This window comes from Epinephelus fuscoguttatus, linkage group LG11 (genome assembly GCF_011397635.1).
Source record: "Epinephelus fuscoguttatus linkage group LG11, E.fuscoguttatus.final_Chr_v1".
In the NCBI taxonomy this organism is placed as follows: domain Eukaryota; kingdom Metazoa; phylum Chordata; class Actinopteri; order Perciformes; family Serranidae; genus Epinephelus; species Epinephelus fuscoguttatus.
In genome coordinates, this window is record NC_064762.1 from 5,716,782 (window position 1) to 5,734,060 (window position 17,279).

The window sequence follows — 17,279 nt, forward strand, 5'->3', positions numbered from 1 at the left end:
CTGCTGGACAAGATGCAGCCGTCACGAGGAGGGGCACAGCATGGCGCAAGGACTAAATACAATGGACAGATCTCACTGCAGTCTTATGTTCCACAGAGGATGAAGAGGAGTAAGTAATATGATGTGTTGCAGAGTTTTGGCTCCTCATAGTAACGTTATCGTCATCTCACTCATAGTAAGCGCAAAACGCCAGCTGCTGATGTACAAGCATGAACAGTAATGTTACTGTTACAAACAGCCTAATGTTAGCCAATAGGTAACATTAACACCAGCAAGCATAACGTTACCTCACTGACTTGGGTCGAACTCCTTATCGCAACAGCGGCTGCCCTGATGTCAGAGGCTCGTGGCTCTGTGCTGTGTATGTATGTGTGAGTGCTTTCATGTGTAGTCAATTTCATCTTCACTGCTGTTAATTGGAACATTAGCAGAGCGTTTATCTTTACACTCTAGGCTACCATCTTAAAAATACATTATAAAAAAATCCCCCGTGCTTGAACCAGGCAGGGGGTCAGCTTAGGCTGGGTGGGCTGCCTGGCTTAGGGTTTCTGGTTCGCCACTCGTTCCCCCAGTTTCCTCCCACTAAAACAGCACAGTTGAGGCAACGGAGGCTGGTACACGTTGAGACGACAAAATCCAAAATGTAAAGTTTGTATTTGGGGATTATATTGATGCCGAATTGACAAGAATACTGTCTACATAACACCAAGATACTCACACATTCATTTATTTGATACCAACATCTCACACCACATACAGACGTATATAAACACCACCTTTCATCTTGTGTTTCTGGAGTTATATGCTTTTGCAGACTGTTTATATGTCACTCATTAAAAGGTAGTTTGGCGTAATATTTTCCACCAGAACATGATGGGAAATAATCTCAAAAGGTAGTTGTAGTCATGCAAATTGTGACCTTACAAGATCCCCAGTCATTACAAAATCCTATAGTGTGCGACTAAAAACTCACATTGTCTTTGGATGTTAGAGGGTGTCAGACTTTAGTCTTTTTAAAACTCTTTTAAGTCTTCAAGTGGATGGGAGGCTTAGCTTTTCCTATTAGGTGGGTGTGTGGGTTACAGAGGGCACACTCATGCATGATCACTCCAAAGATTAGCAGCTATATAAGTTTCGGATGGAGTCTGAATACTCACTAGTGGTGCACTGTTTTTCAGTGGCCTCGCCCTGAGTGCTGCTCCTCGCCTGCTCCTCTCCTGCAGTGTGCTGCTTTCTGGTTGCCACAGCGCCCGTCGGCGGCGTCGGCAGAGCTGGAGTCTGGAGGTCTGTGGTGCCCACAGAGGATCAGTTACCGTCAACAGACAATAGACTTTGTGTGTGCAATATGTGTGTGTGTGTGTGTGTGTGTGTGGAGATGGGAAAAACACTTCTGAAACACACTGCTGGAGAGATAGAGTGCTCGTGTGTGTGTGGATGTGTGTACAAACACTGAAAGACGAGGAAGGTGCTTTGACAGACAGTGATGAAAATGTGATCCGACAGACGAGGATGACCGAGGGGTTGCGACACGGTGAGCAAGGTGCAACCGCATGTCCATCAGCGCAAATATTACGACCAAAAAAAAACGACAATGATTTCCCTTTGCAGTGGCTCCATGTTTCACTCTGAGAGGCTGAGTGTGACGGGAATGAAAAGCAGAGGTGGAGTGTGGAGTCATGCAAGCCCCTGAAAATGAGACATTTCAACTCTGACATCAAGTGATATTGAAGTTTTTTGGCCAAATTTATCATTGCTCCTTTCATCTTGTCGTGGGGTGTGGGGGGAGAAAATCCACTGAGATGCACTGCGGGTTTTGAACACTGCTGCAAATGGGCATCATGCAGCGCTGGGCTAATTGATAGCTTTATAGCAGGACCTTGACTGGAAGATGAAATATTTACACTGCTGTATTCCTCCTCTCAGGCAGTTGACTTCTGCTCCTGCAATATTCATTTAGCATCCTGTGCTTTTAGTTGCTAAAAGAGGAAATCAAAAGCAACAGAGTGACTTCTGAAAATTGCTTCCTCTTTGATAAGTTTCCCGCTCGACACGGAAGAGCCAAACCTCTGTGGCTTAAGTCAGAAGTCAATAGGCCCTCAGGGGGTAAAGGCTGCGCATAATACTGTAGATAATGTTTTTAAAGAGAAACCGGGTCCTCTTGTGTAGTTTCCTCAATGCGCTTGTGAGCCTTAAAACATTCCCAAAAAATGAATCACGACAGACCAGAACAAAAAGGGCAATAATGTGTGACAGTGTCTCATCTCCTTGAAAGATAAAGGATATTTCATGGGGAAAAGCACGAGGCACTTAGATCCGCTTCTGATGTGGCAGAATGGTTTTGTTTTCTCATGCCTGTGAATTCAAAAACTATCAAGAGCAGGGAGGGACATGTCTTCATGGTCAATCAATAAGAGACGGAGGGAAAAAAAAAAAAACTTTGTAGTGGTTTCATTTCTTTCCGACTCTGCAGTCTTGGCTAAGTATGGAGCAACAGGAATTTAACTACACTGTATATGTGTGTGTTTCTATGTGCATAAACCTAATTCAGATTTACCCTAAATCCACTCAGCACTGCTTGGGGCTGTTTGGTGAGTGTACAGATGCAGAGCGCCAGGCAGACAGCAAGCACAGAAGGCACTGTCTGGAACACTGAAGCCTCAGGCATCGCTCCTTTCCGCGCCACATAGTCTACACTAAAAACTGACTGCTCCATCAAGTGCGACCGGGCTAGCCTACAGATTTTTTTTCCCCTTCCTAAAAGCAGGTTTCTATTCTCTGAAATAATCTATCAAAGACTTTCTAGAAACAAAGAGAGAGGGGGTGAGGGGGCAGGCCGGGAACTACACAGCCAGCATGGACTGGGCTCATTATTCATGTGAGGGAGTATTCTTCCAAAATGTTTATTTGTTTAGATAAACAAATGATGCCTCTCAGTTCATGGTTATTAGTATGCTATATTAGTCTGCTCTTCCAATAATGTATTGAAAACAAGCATCCCTAGATGAAAAGGGCAGTGAAGATGAAATTACAGGTATTTATCAAGTAACTGGAGTTATTAAGGTTAATGATCTTGTAAAGCTGTGCTGTAGTACAGTACTAATTAAAGGGGCAGTTCGCCCTGATATCAAAAATACATACTTTTCCTCTTATCTTTAGCGCTATCTATCAGTTTAGATTGTCTTGGTGTGAGCTGGAGGGCACTCAGCTTGTGGTGCTCAAAGTGCCAAAATCTAGAAACTCAACTGCAATGTCTCTTTCCAGAAATCATGACTTGTTTACTCAAGATAATCCACAGACCTTGTTGTGAACAGTTTCATGTAGGAACTATTTTTTTCCTACCGAACCACACCCACCAACCGAATCACCACACAGAAGGAAGTGTGTATCTACTGCTAGCTTGTGTAGCAACACTGAGCTAGCTAACGTTACAGCTCACCAGAGGGGGATATCACGAATTGTGCTTATTACTCAGAGATTCCGCAATACTGCCACAGCAAAGAGCCTTTATTACGCTGGCTTTGCTTTTTTTTTAATCCAGAAGCAAACAACGGCAACATAATGCCACCCTAGTATGTGTTCTAGATAGCATGCTGGCGTTCGGGAAGCAAAAAGAAGCACGATGGGTGTGACGTCTATCACAGCAGCATCAACCCCTCGGTGGACATATAAAAAAAACACACCGCCAGCACTTTCTAAACAATAACAATGGCATAACATGGCAATAACAATCATTTTACCGTTCCTGATATATAGTGGTTGAGCTCGTCCTCTGCTTGTGGGGTAAGGGGCTTCCGGACCTCACTGCTTTTCCAATTTGCGAACAATTTCAAGTGCTGTTATTCCTTGAGTTAGCTGCTAATTGCTGCTAGCTGCTTTTTCATTCTTACAATGGTGGGATACACACATAACACATCGACAAAACGTTATGCTTCTCCTGTCCTGCCGGCTTATATTTTTTACACAGAAGTCAATTTGCCGCCATTATTAGAACCACAGCTGGCTTTAAGGCGAGAAAACTCTGTACCAACTATTCTGTATTTCTACCTTTGTTGGCAGAATAACGGTGCAACATTCCCGCCGTCAACAGGCAGTATAATAAAAGGGGCTAATGTTTACATCTCACACTGTCAGGAGCCTCTCAACCATGAGCAGATGCATGCTTCCTTCTGTGCGGTGATTTGGTTGGTGGGTGTAGTTCAATAGAAAGAAAATACTTCCTACATGAAACTGCTCACAACAAGGTCTGTGGATTATCTTGAGTAACCAGGTCATGATTTCTGGAAAAAGATATTGCTGTTGAGTTTTTTAAATGTATTTTTTTGGCACTTTGAGAACCACAAACTGAGTGCCATCTATTTCCATTATATTGGAGAGAAGGCAGACATAACTACAGCCAGTATATCCAACACTCAGCAGCATGCACCAAAACAATCTAGACTGATAAAAGCACTACATGAAAGAGGAAAACTATGTATTTTTGATTTTAGGATGAATTGTCCTTTCAGGGATACATTTGGGCCTGTAAATTTTTTCAATGCTAACAGAGATGATCAAGTTTTATAGTGTCATCCCTCACCTGTACAGCAGTGCACAGATACAAGTACAATAGCTGGTGTGTTATTTCAGTGGCTGAGAAACATTTCTTACCCCTCTTCCTGCGTGCCTCCTTGATCTCTTCACACATGCGGTCGAACTCGGGGTCCAGCTCGGACGCAAATATAGCATGGGCTGTGTCCTTTAAACTGCATGCTCGGTGCCTGATCACCTTGTCTGAGAACAAAGGAGACAGTGAAACATGACATCAGTGCCACAGGATAAAAAAACAGTGGTCCCCTGTGCACGTCCTTTGAATCTCTGCCATGGCATTATAACATTTTTTAAGATAGCAGTTTCTTTTTCTCCTATCGTGTAATTTGCACAATGATGTTGCATGTCCGCAGCACCCCATCATGTATGTAAATGTAAGGCAAAAAGTCAATAGCCAGCCCACCCCATTCCACTGTATCTGTGAGAAAGGGGATTGTAGTATTTTCTCACAGGTTGAATAAAAGGATAGAGCTGGCTTTGGTGAGAAACGTCAGCAGGCAGACATGCATCAGAGTCTTGATATCACCACTTCAGCCCTTTAAGACAAAGGTGGGGGCTACACACAGACAGGCACATATACAAGGAATATTTTCTGAAATGCATTCTCTCTCACACTCCTTACACCTTCATAACTCTTACGCCTCTTTTCCCTTAGATGTACCGCAGCATCATTAAATCCTCCTTTTTCCCCCTCTCCTGCATCCATGGAGGGAAAATAAAGACAGAGCTGAGGAGGCAGGCTAAAAGCACAGGCACTGTAAACAGGCAGTCTCTCATTACAGCAGGCAGAGGGAGAACAGTTCAGGCAGAGAGTGGCAGAGGGGTCACAATCTGCCAGCTTCCTTTGTCTAATTGGAGGATGGCTGCCTAATTGCGATGGAGGCAATTTGTGTGCATGCATGCTTTTCCACTGACAGAGTATGTCGAAGTGTGTGTACATGCAAGTGCATTATAAGGGCCCGTCAGTGGAATAGGTGGCAAAGGCCAGGTGAGATGCCGTGAGAGCTCATCAGCACCCTTATGGGCCTTGCCTAACCGGCCCATCTAGAGCTGAACATGAGACACTGCTTCCTACTCGTTCCTTCGTGGTAAAAGGGTTGTTATTGCCATTTTCCTCAAGCAACAAAGACATATTTGTGACAGAGGCACAGAGATACCAGCCTTTTTAACATGACCAAGTAATTATTTAGCAAGGTGAGGAGGTAAAAGACAAGGAAGCCAACACGGTTGTACAAGGAGGGATTGCACAATGAAGATAGCACGAAGGACAAGGAGAAACACACCGCTGAGGGATAATGAGGTTTTTTTCCCAGCGCTTTGTGAGCTGATGTAGAACTTTCCCAGCAGCATAATTGTGCGAGGTCTGGGCCATATTCCCTGGGCCAAGCACTGGGTGAGAGGCTTCGTTAGTCTTCTTTATTAAACTGCCTAATTGCGTTTTTCCCCTTTAGTGTATCATTTGTAGACCCTGCATTCCAACAAATGACCCAGGCCTTCGCCTGCAAAGACAGAGATATGATTTATTCATTTGGGCTGGCAGAGAATTGCTTCCCATTGGTGTCGTGTGAGGGAACCAAGCAGCTAAATACACAAGGCGGGAATTAAAATGGTAATATCAATTAAATAGTCTGAAGCAGGCCTACTGTATGCAGCTTTCAATTAACATCATGGTATTGCTCTTGAGGATTTGATTCTGGGAGAAATTAACTTTTTTCTTCTGTGCGATGAGCTCCGTTTCTCGAGCAACTTTTCCTTCATTATTATTTTTTAATCTCTTCCGCTGCACCCCTCCCTATCATAGACCCATTTTGTCTTTATTAAGTGGGGATAGGGGATTTTTAGGGGGAGAGAGCAGGTCAGCAGTACATGCCACACAGGTTATGCTCAGCCTGCAGGCAAATCAGATTTGGTTCTTAAATCAGATCTTAAAGACAGTCTGAACACACTGTTATTTACAAGTAATTCAATTTCAATTTCATTTATAAAGCCCAATATCACAAATTACAATTTGCCTCAGAGGGCTTTACAGCATACAACATCCCTCTGTCCTTTGGACCCTCACAGCAGATAAGGAAAAACTCTCAAAGTAATCAGACTGGATTTGTGTGTCCAGACATCACCAGCCTATCTGCATGGGTTGCTGTAGTAATGACGCAGGCATCATTAATTACGTAGCGACAGTGGTGACATGACTTTCCATTGCAGAAGCATAAAAACAAAGGCCCATCATTTCACCTCAGGTTGTCCTCTTATCGCTCTGCTAGTTGCAGCATGGATCTGCTCAGCACTGCCGTCACTCTGGACTTGATGTAATTGTTGTGTGTTGTGTTCAAAGACACTTTAAAATCCAACTCAAACCAACCTGCAAATGTGGTTTGGATCACATTGACAAAAACTGCATTTCATGCCTCTTTTTTTTTGCTGCCCAGACCTCCTAAAATAAATCTGAATACAAACTGATTATGCCAAAAAATGATTTGGGCTGGCAGTCTGAACAAGGCCACAGAAGTCGTTTACATCATCTGAAAGCTGGCAACCTGAAGAATAATTTGAGATGCGGCTCAGCACTGTGTGTCAAATTTTTCTGGTCATAAATATGTAGTAAGTAGTGTTTTAGTATGTCATTTATTCAAACATTTTAAATTTAGAGTGTGAGAGGGCTTAGAACATTATGATGGAAGTATTTGATGGCCCTTCCCATGCTCAATTATATCTAACAATTGCTGCGACAATTTCTGAATTTTGTTTTTCCAAAGATTTGGTGCTAAATTCTAACATTTTCTTCCTCCTTGAGAATGGTAAAAATTGTCAAAAATCCCCTTCAAAATATCACATTAAGACACCAAGACTTTTGTAAACACCAAAAGAAATCCATGCTGTAATTTGGTGGATTTGGAGATTTCTGTAAGAACTGCATTTTTCTGGGACTAGATGACGAACAATTCTGTTCCAGGAGCTGCTAACAAACCCCCTTGTTGTCAATATACCCATCAAAGTCATAGATCCTCTGAATGCCTGAGGTCTCTAGTTTGTGGTTGTAAAGTTTAACAAGGCTGTGATTATCCTAGAGGTCACAACAGGTCATTTTATACAGTGAGGACAAGTTTCAAAAAATGCTCTTAGTACAATGAAATGGCTACTATGGGGACTACCATCATTACACATGAATAAAACTGGGCTCACTGAATCCACAAGAGTCTCAGCTTTCCAGTCAGACCCAATTTATGCAATTCAAGTACTGTTTAAGGACCACAGTACACAGAAATATTCAAATACAATAGGCAAACACAACAATTGTGCTGCATGAGAATAACTGCATGGAACTAGCATAGAGCGGGCATGTCACAGAAGATATCTTGAGTTGAGAGTTCAAGGGACACATGCAGGTTTTCTTTATCCTTGTCAAAATTGTGAGCGTGATTTCATCATCCTCTCTGACAAACTAGAATGACATGAATGGTACCAGTAAATTCCTTCTGTCTTCTAGTGTCATATTTTCTCCACATGGGCTTTTCCCCCCCATCATGCAGGCAAGTACCCCGTTTAAACAATAAATACAAATCCAATTTATTTGTAAGCTATTGCAAATAACTGGCCTCTTTTTGTGTGCATGTGTGTGTGTGAGTGTGTGTGAGTGTGTGTGTGTGTGTGTGTGTGTGTGTGTGTGTACATGTGTGTTCTTGTGTTTTCCAGCACTCATTATGAAGCCCATATTTGCCTTTGGAAAAAGGTGCTGAGACGGGAAGGAGGGTGATGTAAAAATCTGTTCAAATTGCAAGACAAGAGACAATTAAATTTTCATGCATATGCAGCCTTTCTCAGCTACGGAGCATGAATTACACTGTGGAAATGTTATTTTCGGTGGGGGCTGTATGCACTTTATTTCATTTGGATTTCCAAGTTGAAGAAAACAATCTAGAGGTTCTGTAATTTGACTGCCCGCAAGCCCTTTTCATAAGTCATTAAGTGTTAAATCTAATTACTTTTTACTCGCACAATGACAGCCAAATGGAACAGTAACTACACAGACACATGGTCATACTTATTTGGACTGTCCAATGCTGTCTTACTATCAAGAGACTGTCTTGCGCCATCACAAAAACTGGAAAGTTTTATTGAGTATGTACTGTAGAAGTTACAGAGAGTAGAGATCATTTTAGGATTGAGTTTGGGATTAAAGGAATCCATCAACATTTGGTTGAAGTCTTAGATGCAATGATCGATATAAATTTAATTTATAGTTTTATTTTTTACCTGGCAAATGGCACGTCTGATGGACTGCAAGCATGTCAAGTGTGCACACATTAAAAGGGATTGTTTGGGTATTTTTAAGTGGGGTCATATGAGATACTTATTTCTAGTCAGTGCATTACCTACAGCAGATGTTGGTCCGCACACCCCAAGTTTGGAGAAGCAGACAGGGGTACTGACACAGCAGCTTAGTAATGTACTGCTGTTAATGGGGGCAACATTAACAGCCTCAGTTCCCACCTATGCCACTTAGCAACATTAACAACAAGAGTAATTTTAGCTTGCTTAACATATGAGTTGTTTGTCTACTGCTGCCGCGATCAATTTCTTTGTTTGTCTTATCGTGTGGCTTTTGTGAATGAGGACTAACTCTTTTCAGTGCCAAAATCAAACAATAACAGGAACAAACTTACTGATCAAAGCAGCGGTAGATCAACAGCAGCAATGTTAGACCACCATTTTTCTCAATGAGAACTTTGGAGAGAGCGACATACTCATAAGAAATCGTTGTCTGACAGCACGGTAAAGGGGTGAAATTGTTCTAAATATAGTGTAAACTTACACTGATATTAATTTTTTTGTGGTGCTAGAATACGTTTTGTTGCTGCGCCCCTGTCCACAGCTGTACGTTGTTTATCTTCTGTGTTGGTACTCCTGTCTGCACGTCGACCAACATCTACTGTGATACACTGACCTCATACAACCCCACTTCGAGAGATCCGAACTATCCCTTTAAGGTTCATATGTGTTCAGTCTCAGAACCCATTGGCTTTTGGTCTGACGACAACAGAGCCTCCGGGGATGAGGGCCAACATTTCAGGGAGATCTGGTGTAACAAGCAGATATCTGAGCTAAGACTTCCTCTTCCATGCTCTGGTCATTTCAGCCTAATCTCTTTAAGCAGATATAAATGCAGATATTTTTTAAAAAATAGCTCACACAAAGCTAACTCTTTGTTGGCTGATAAGGTCAGAGACTGCATTTTGGCCCCTGCTTTCCGCCTCTCCATACAGAGTTTTTAAAATCATTCAAAAGTGGTTGGTCAATACTACTGTGTGTAATACATGTGTGTGCATTAGTGTATTCATGTGCGTGCCAGTGTAATTTTCTTCCTCACCTCCAGGATCCTTGTCAGGATTGTATTCCAGAGCATTGCTGCAGATGAGATCGATATCCACCAGGAAGTCCTTCACTGTCAGGTACTGGAGAGTGTCAATCTTGGTCATGACAGTGGACAGGTCCATTGGCTGCCGAATAACCTCCAGGTAGTCTGACACCTGACACACAAAGTTTATTTTATTAAACTGGCTTGTCAAGCTCTGAGTTAGCTATCAAGGTGTGGGTCCCTACATGAGTCCATTCTTCTTTACCTCCTCAATGTCCACTGGCTTGCTGAAGATGTTGAAGCGTTTGTCAGTGGCCAGGCGCTTGGTCACATCCCTGAGAAAGAGCCGGAGCTCCCGTAGTGTGTTCTCCTCCTGCTCAGCCAGGCGGCGCTGTTCCTCTGCTGACAGGACTCTGGGGCCTGGAGCCTCTGCCACTGGTAGTGTCTCTACACACACCTCTGTCGGGAGAGAAGCAAAAAAAAATAAATAAATAAAGTTGGAAGAAAAGAAAGAAGTACACTAAATAAATAAAGTTTTCGCACAGTTCTGTCTATAAACAAGACCTGAAAATCTAACACCAAGAGCAATCCAGACACATAAAAAGAATCTTTGCGCATTTGCCCACAGCAACAAAACACAACGGCCTCTTGTATGGGCAAAATCACTACACCAACTATGCAAATAAAATATAAACACTCATTGGTTAGAAGTGAACAACCAGACAGCGGAATATCAAACCTGATCCTTGACTGTTTCATTTGATCATCATTGCAGACACAAACCAAAAAATACTTACCCCAGGGGAAAAAAAACATGTTTCGAGATTCTTGCAGCTGAAAAAAAATAATACAGCTACTCTCCTTCCCAAACACAGGTTGTGAAATACACTAAGGAAAAGCCTCTGGCCAATGACAGAGTGATGAAGCAAGGCAAGCACATATCCTCTCCTCTTCTCCCAAGGTACCAGTCCTCGCCCAAGGCATCTGCCGACATCGTTAGGAAGGCTCCACAGCACCTCGGGCCGCTTCACTCACTAGCAGCAATCCAAAACCCTGATTCTAATTATGGCTAATAGCAGCCGGGCCCTCTCATAGCAATTCCTCTCCCTGCTTTTCTGCCGGCCTCTCTGTTGGAAGCCAGGCTGCTGTCTTAGTCAGGCAGGAACCCCTGAAGAGCACCGGGCAAGTAAAGCGGGGGACCCCTGCCTTGCATCAATGAGCAAACTGTGGATGAACGCTGGGCACAATTTCCATTTGAAAGCCCAGGAGGACAGTTCTCTTATATTGAACCCAATCATAGGGCGAGGAGAGCTCTGAAGACTGGGGCGGTGGCAAGGGGGTACAGGATGTATGGGGGATGCTGATTTTGATGTGGATGAGGGATAGAGATGTCGAAGAAAACACAGGCTTCACACTGCGCCAACTTGTGAATGTAGCCTCCTCAATATTTTACATCTGTATGTTTCTATTTTCTTAAAGGGATAGTTTGGATCTTTAGAAGTGGGGTTGTATAGTGTATTACCTACAGCAGATGGCAGATGGCACACCTTAAGTTTGGAGAAGCAGGCAGGTGTATCAACACAGACGCTAGGCAATGTACTGCTTAAATATTTACTTACTAAACATATTTCTTCGCCACCTGAAAAAATCACTGTCAGTTTAAGTGTATGCTATATATTTACCACTTTAATGTGCCATCAGTCATTTCCGACGGTGAACTGAAGCTGTTAGATTGCTTTCTTCAAAGCCAGACTCCATTGAGAAAAACAGTGATTTAACATCACTGAACACAGGAGCTGCTTCTCTGTCACTGCCTCAACCAGTTAGTTTGCTTGTGTTATTGGGTGACTTACAACAACAACACTTAAACTGTTACTGTTTTTATGTTTTCAGTGGGACTAAGCAGCAGTACATCGCCTAGCTTCCATGCTGTGTCTGACTGGGGGCATGTCAAGTGACATCTACCATAGGTAATACACTGACTATGGATAAGTACCTCATACAACCCCGCTTCAAAAGATCCAAACTATCCCTTTGAGTGAATTTAAACAGCTTCTAAAATGTCAAACATTTAACTGCAATGGGCAAATATGAATTATGCACACACACAAGAGGATCTCTCAAATACCAATGAAATATCATCTGCTCCTCCACCTTCCACTGGACTCAGAAAGGACTGTGGGAAAGATGGAGACCTGATCTAGGAGGGAAAGACGCACATGCAGACAACACTGCCCTCTAGCACTGACAGCAGAGATGAGACATCACTGTCTCAATCTGCATGTGTATGTCTAAGTGAGAACAGTGAGTACCTGTGATCCTGAGGCGCGGCGGGGCCCTGGCCGCTTGGACCAACAGCAGGTCGGAGAAGAAGCTCCTCCGGTCCTCTTCTCCTGGAGGGCACAGCGTCACTACCTCCCCATAGGTCCTCTGGAACATACTTCTCACCTGTATTAAAAACAAACAGGGGGTTCATAAGAATTCAGTCACCACCACGATTTACTGATATGCCCTCCGATTAAACTCCTGTTGTAATGACGGTTAAAGCATAAAACAACCACAAAGGCCGAGGCACCCAGCTAGATTTACACTATGAAATGGCAAAGCAGAGAATTACCTCATTACGATGAAACTATGGTGGCTGTGTGGGAGGTTTCTGTCCTTTTTCTTGCACAGGGCAGCGCACTAAATTGCCTTCCATTTCTTAATTTTACCTCCCTATAAAATTCATCACCTTTTTTTTTTGAGAATCCTACATTTCAACCCAATTTCATTTTGTACACCCACTGTATTAAACTGATTACTCCAATTTATGTTTGTCACATAACTGGGAGTGCGTGCCTGTTTTCATCAGCCACTACATTAAGCTAAAGCACAACTGAGCACAGTGGAGACGAAGCATTCTGCTTAGATGAAGTTCAGGACTTAAAGTGGAAATAGGCACACTTTTGGCTTTAACGTTATCATTATGAAGTAAATGTTGATTGCACAATGTAATGGCTATAGCATAGTACACCATCTGTGTTTAGATTGGTTCCCTATAAACCTCGCTTTCACTATGCAATTCTGTCAGCCGCTCAGTACGATCTCCCGGGAAACTGTGGGCTTGATTCATGGCACAAAGGAAGTGCGCCAACCTTTTGTTTTCCCTGGTAACTATCGCCAGTTACCAAAGAGTATCACTGTCATTTTTTGCAGATACTATCCTAAGCAGCAGAAATGGCAGACAGTGCAACAACCAAAGCATTTTGGAAACTCTAAAAAACAGTCAAGCTCCAAGAAAAGCCTGAAAGTGGTGAGCAACAGCAGCACCAACAATAATCCCACTGGCAAACGCTGCAGGAGTCAAAGTTGAGAAGTCGTCGTTTCCATTTAAATGAGCAGACGAAATGTTTTATTTCCACATTACTCGCAACAGAGGTAAAAAGAAAATGGGTCCTCAGTTAAATGATACCTGATCGAGGCAAACCTTCCAAATTTTAACTCCAGCATTCATCTCAGCTTTCAGACATTTGAAATATGGACCATCTCCAGAGTACAAAACATATTCCCACAATAAAACTGACTGCAACACAATCACTGCAACAAAAAACACAGAACGTCAATGTTAAAAGAAGTGTTTGAAAAATTAACAATGGCAAAATGACAATAATTAAAAAGTGCTACAAGCAGTGTATTTAACATATCAATTGATGGAAAATAAATGTCTATTACTGTAAGTCGGATTTAGTAGTAGGAGCAACCTGATTTGACATCTGGATGGCACCTTAAGGCCACGTTCAGGCCAACCTGAGCCCTGCATGAAAAATCAAAGGCCTGCCATTCATTAGAATGGAGGTCATCTGTCCGCGCTGTGGGGGAGCAACACGGGGGGTCCAGCAGAAAAGAAATGGCTCAGCTTTTGCCGCAATCATCATCAGGCAAGGAGCCGTGTAGGGTAATTGTATATATGCAGCAACTCTGGTATCAGAGGTGGGAATCTCTCGGCACCTCATGATTCAATTTTGAAAACAGAGATCTATGATGTGATCATTAAAAAATTATCAAAATCTTTTATTTTTAAGATACCATTTCTTTTATTCTCACCGTGTGACTACTTGCTGCATAACGTGAAATACAGTTTCCCGAAATATTTTAGTTTGGTTAGACACAACTGGCATACAGTATGGCTCATGTCCAGGTACCTTTTCCCTTCAACTTCATAGAAATCAAAGTGCTTCCATACACTGGGGTGCAAGTCGAATTGTATCCATCTGCAGTTGCTCACGCTCAGTTATCCTAGGGCTGGGCGGTATGGCCTAAAATCAGTATCACAGTATTATTTTGGGGGGACGTGGTGAAAAGCTATACAAGTATAGGATGGAAACTATTTATCATCAGAAGTAAAACGGTTGCTAATACATCTTTGATTGTGTATAAAACGTTATATATACAGTATGTATAAAAGTTAGAGGGAAGAGGGAAGGAAGGTGGGGGAGATAAAAATAAAATAAATGAATAAAAATAAATGAATAAATAAAATTAAATTAAAAAGAAAGATTTCTCTCTCTTTAACTTTTACTTTTTTCCCCCCATGCTTCATTATAAGTGTGAGGGCGAGGGAGAGGGCGACGGGAGGTCGGCCACTTCCAGAGAGTGGAGGGGGAGAAAAATAATAATTAAAAAAATGGATGGATGGATGGATGGATGAAATGAATTAGCAAGATGTCTCTCTCTCTCTCTGACTTTTATTTCATCTGTCTTCTGTCTTCGGTCTGAATCCCTGCTAGTTGTTGACCCCAGTAACAAAACAATCCCACTCAAACACTCAGCCTTACAACACCTTTCTCAGTTTGTGTCGCCTCTGTAATTCAGAGGTTATCTTATATCACAACATAAGAACTGCAACATCAAACTATGTTGATAAATTCACATTTGTAACCAGATTTGACCGATCCCCCACCTGGTTTATGTTAAATGATAATTTCACTGCATTGTCTGGGGCGTTAAACACATCAGCTATGTTTGTAAAGACACAGCTGATAATTAATAATTATAATAGTGGAACATGAATTTGCCTGTAATTATTATGATCAAAACAATAGCTGGGGGAGGAAACAACACATCTACAACCAGCAAGGGAATATCTTTCAACCAGCGCATATTGCTGGGCCAATTTTACTGACTCTCCATTCCAGCTTCCTAAAAATATCCTCTCTTAAATTCAGACATCCATCCACAAACCCAGCTGGTACGGTGTAGTGTTTTGATTTTTTGTTTTTTTACCATTTTTGATAAGTTAATACACAGTATTGGCAGACAAGGCTTTTCCCAGCTACCTTAATATCTGGTGTGCATCTATACTGGGGCTTCAAAGATCCCAGTTCACTTCCACGATGGAGCTCAAGGCCGCTCCCGATGGGAAGCCCTGTTGCTGACCAAGCACCTTCATTCCACTTTATATCTCCCCCCATCTGTCTTTCACATCGATCCTCTCCCTTACCCGTGACATGTTTGTTCTCCCTTTCTCCCTGCATTGCCTTCTGTTCTCTTTCTTATCCTCCCTCTCTCTGGATTTCACAATCTCTCCTCAGAAGACAGGAGAGAAAAGGAGGAATGGAGTAAAAACAAGGACGACAGTAGGGGAGCCAGAGACAGCCAAAGTGTATGTAGCACACAGCAGGTAATGATTCTGAGTATTTTTCATCATGATAAAGGCTGCAGGGGTGTTGACACAGGGAGAGTGAATGCTTAAAAAGTGGGAGGGGGGTGTAGAGAAGAGAGCTGAACGTACAAAGGAAAATTCAGGATGTCTGGCTGGGTAGTGCAACTGTAAAACAAAACTGGACACCTGTTCTGCTAGCATGATCAATTCCTAACTGCAGAAACAGACTTAAAAGCAACGCAAAAACATTTGTGTCAGACTGCCCGACTCTGCCCTGTTCCTACATCTCCGTCTCAATTTTCTGCAGAAAAGAATCACTACTGCAGGTGTAGAATGAGACGGCAGTAAAACACAGCTTGAGTGAATAACTCCTCGTGTAATCCACATAAAAACAGCTCAGACACCTTCCTGAATCACAATTGTCTAAACATGGTACCTTAACGCTCTCAGAAACCAGGAGGGATGTCTCAGAGTGGTAAACATCCTGCAATAAGAAAAATGGTGGTAATGGCATCCTGACAATAATGCACACAGTGAAGTCCAGATAATAACAACTAAGTGAAGGTAAGATTCAGCCTGAGATTGACAGGCAGACTGCAGCGTCAGCAGTAATGCAGACGCTATACTGGACTGTCCTGGCGAAGAGGCCGCTGAAGGCAAAGCTCTCGATTTACCACTGCATCTACATTCCAACCCTAAACTATGGTCATGATCTCTGGGTAGCGACCAAAAGAATGAGGTCACAGATAAAAGCGGCTAAAAGGAGCTCAGAGTAGAACTGCTGCTCCTTAGAGTCAGCTGAGGTGGTTTGGGCATCATCCCTGTGGAGCTGTTCCAGCATGTCCAACTGGGAGCGGACCACAGGGCACGCTGGAGGGATTACCTCCCATCTGGCTTGGGAGTGCCTCGGGATCCCCCAAAAAGAGCTGGAGGATGCAGCGAGGGAGAAAGATACGTGGACTACCATGCCTTGCCTGCTGCCACTGCGACCCGAACTCGGAAAAACAACAGAAAATGGATGATGTATGCTCTCACTAACTAAATGTTTTACATCCACTGAGGAAAAATGACCAGTGACGTTACAGCACACGGCTCGGAGAGTTGTTTTGTAACCAGATGGTGCTATGGCTGAACAAATGTGGCTCAAGTCATTTCTAAAGACAATTTTTCACCATTCTTTTGTACAGTTTGTGTAGGTACCATGATTTTGAAGAAGACTCAGCATTTCTTTCACATCTGCTGCATTTTGTTAACTCACACAGTCGCCATAATTTGTGCCATGGCTCCTATGTGTATTACAAAGCTTGAGGTATATGAAGCAAATTGACAATATGGGTGCACTGTAGTTCAGGAGTGGGTAGTTGCAACTTCCTTGAGTTTGTAAGCTTGTGTTGCCAAGTGCTCTACTGTGCATATTATATTATATATCATTTAACAAGCAGCAGAAACTGCAGTTCCTCTAATGGCCACTTGAGGCTGGCTCCAAAACCAAGTCATTCCTCATATACCTTAATGTTAAAATGCCCAACTTTACAGCAGAAATAAACATGTTTACAGCCTGGTAAAAAACTGTTTTGGTCTCTATAGCTAATTTCAATATTAACTGTATGGGGAGTGAATATTTATATAACTTACGCACAATAACTCTTATTAAGGCTTAAAGGTGTGTTTGGGTGTGGCCACTTTGAGTGA

The 17,279-nt window shown here is 42.6% G+C and overlaps 1 protein-coding gene across 1 annotated transcript in view; it reads right to left on the reverse strand.

Moving 5' to 3' along the window:
- Positions 1-17,279, reverse strand: part of atad2b (ATPase family AAA domain containing 2B) — a 129,139-nt gene that overhangs the window by 84,279 nt on the left and 27,581 nt on the right. The window contains exons 20-24 of the mRNA XM_049590101.1: positions 12,256-12,391; positions 10,209-10,402; positions 9,956-10,115; positions 4,648-4,770; positions 1,158-1,286 (exon numbers count right to left, since the gene is read on the reverse strand). Of these exons, the coding sequence (XP_049446058.1) occupies positions 1,158-1,286; positions 4,648-4,770; positions 9,956-10,115; positions 10,209-10,402; positions 12,256-12,391 (742 nt within the window). The remainder of the gene's footprint in view (positions 1-1,157; positions 1,287-4,647; positions 4,771-9,955; positions 10,116-10,208; positions 10,403-12,255; positions 12,392-17,279) is intronic.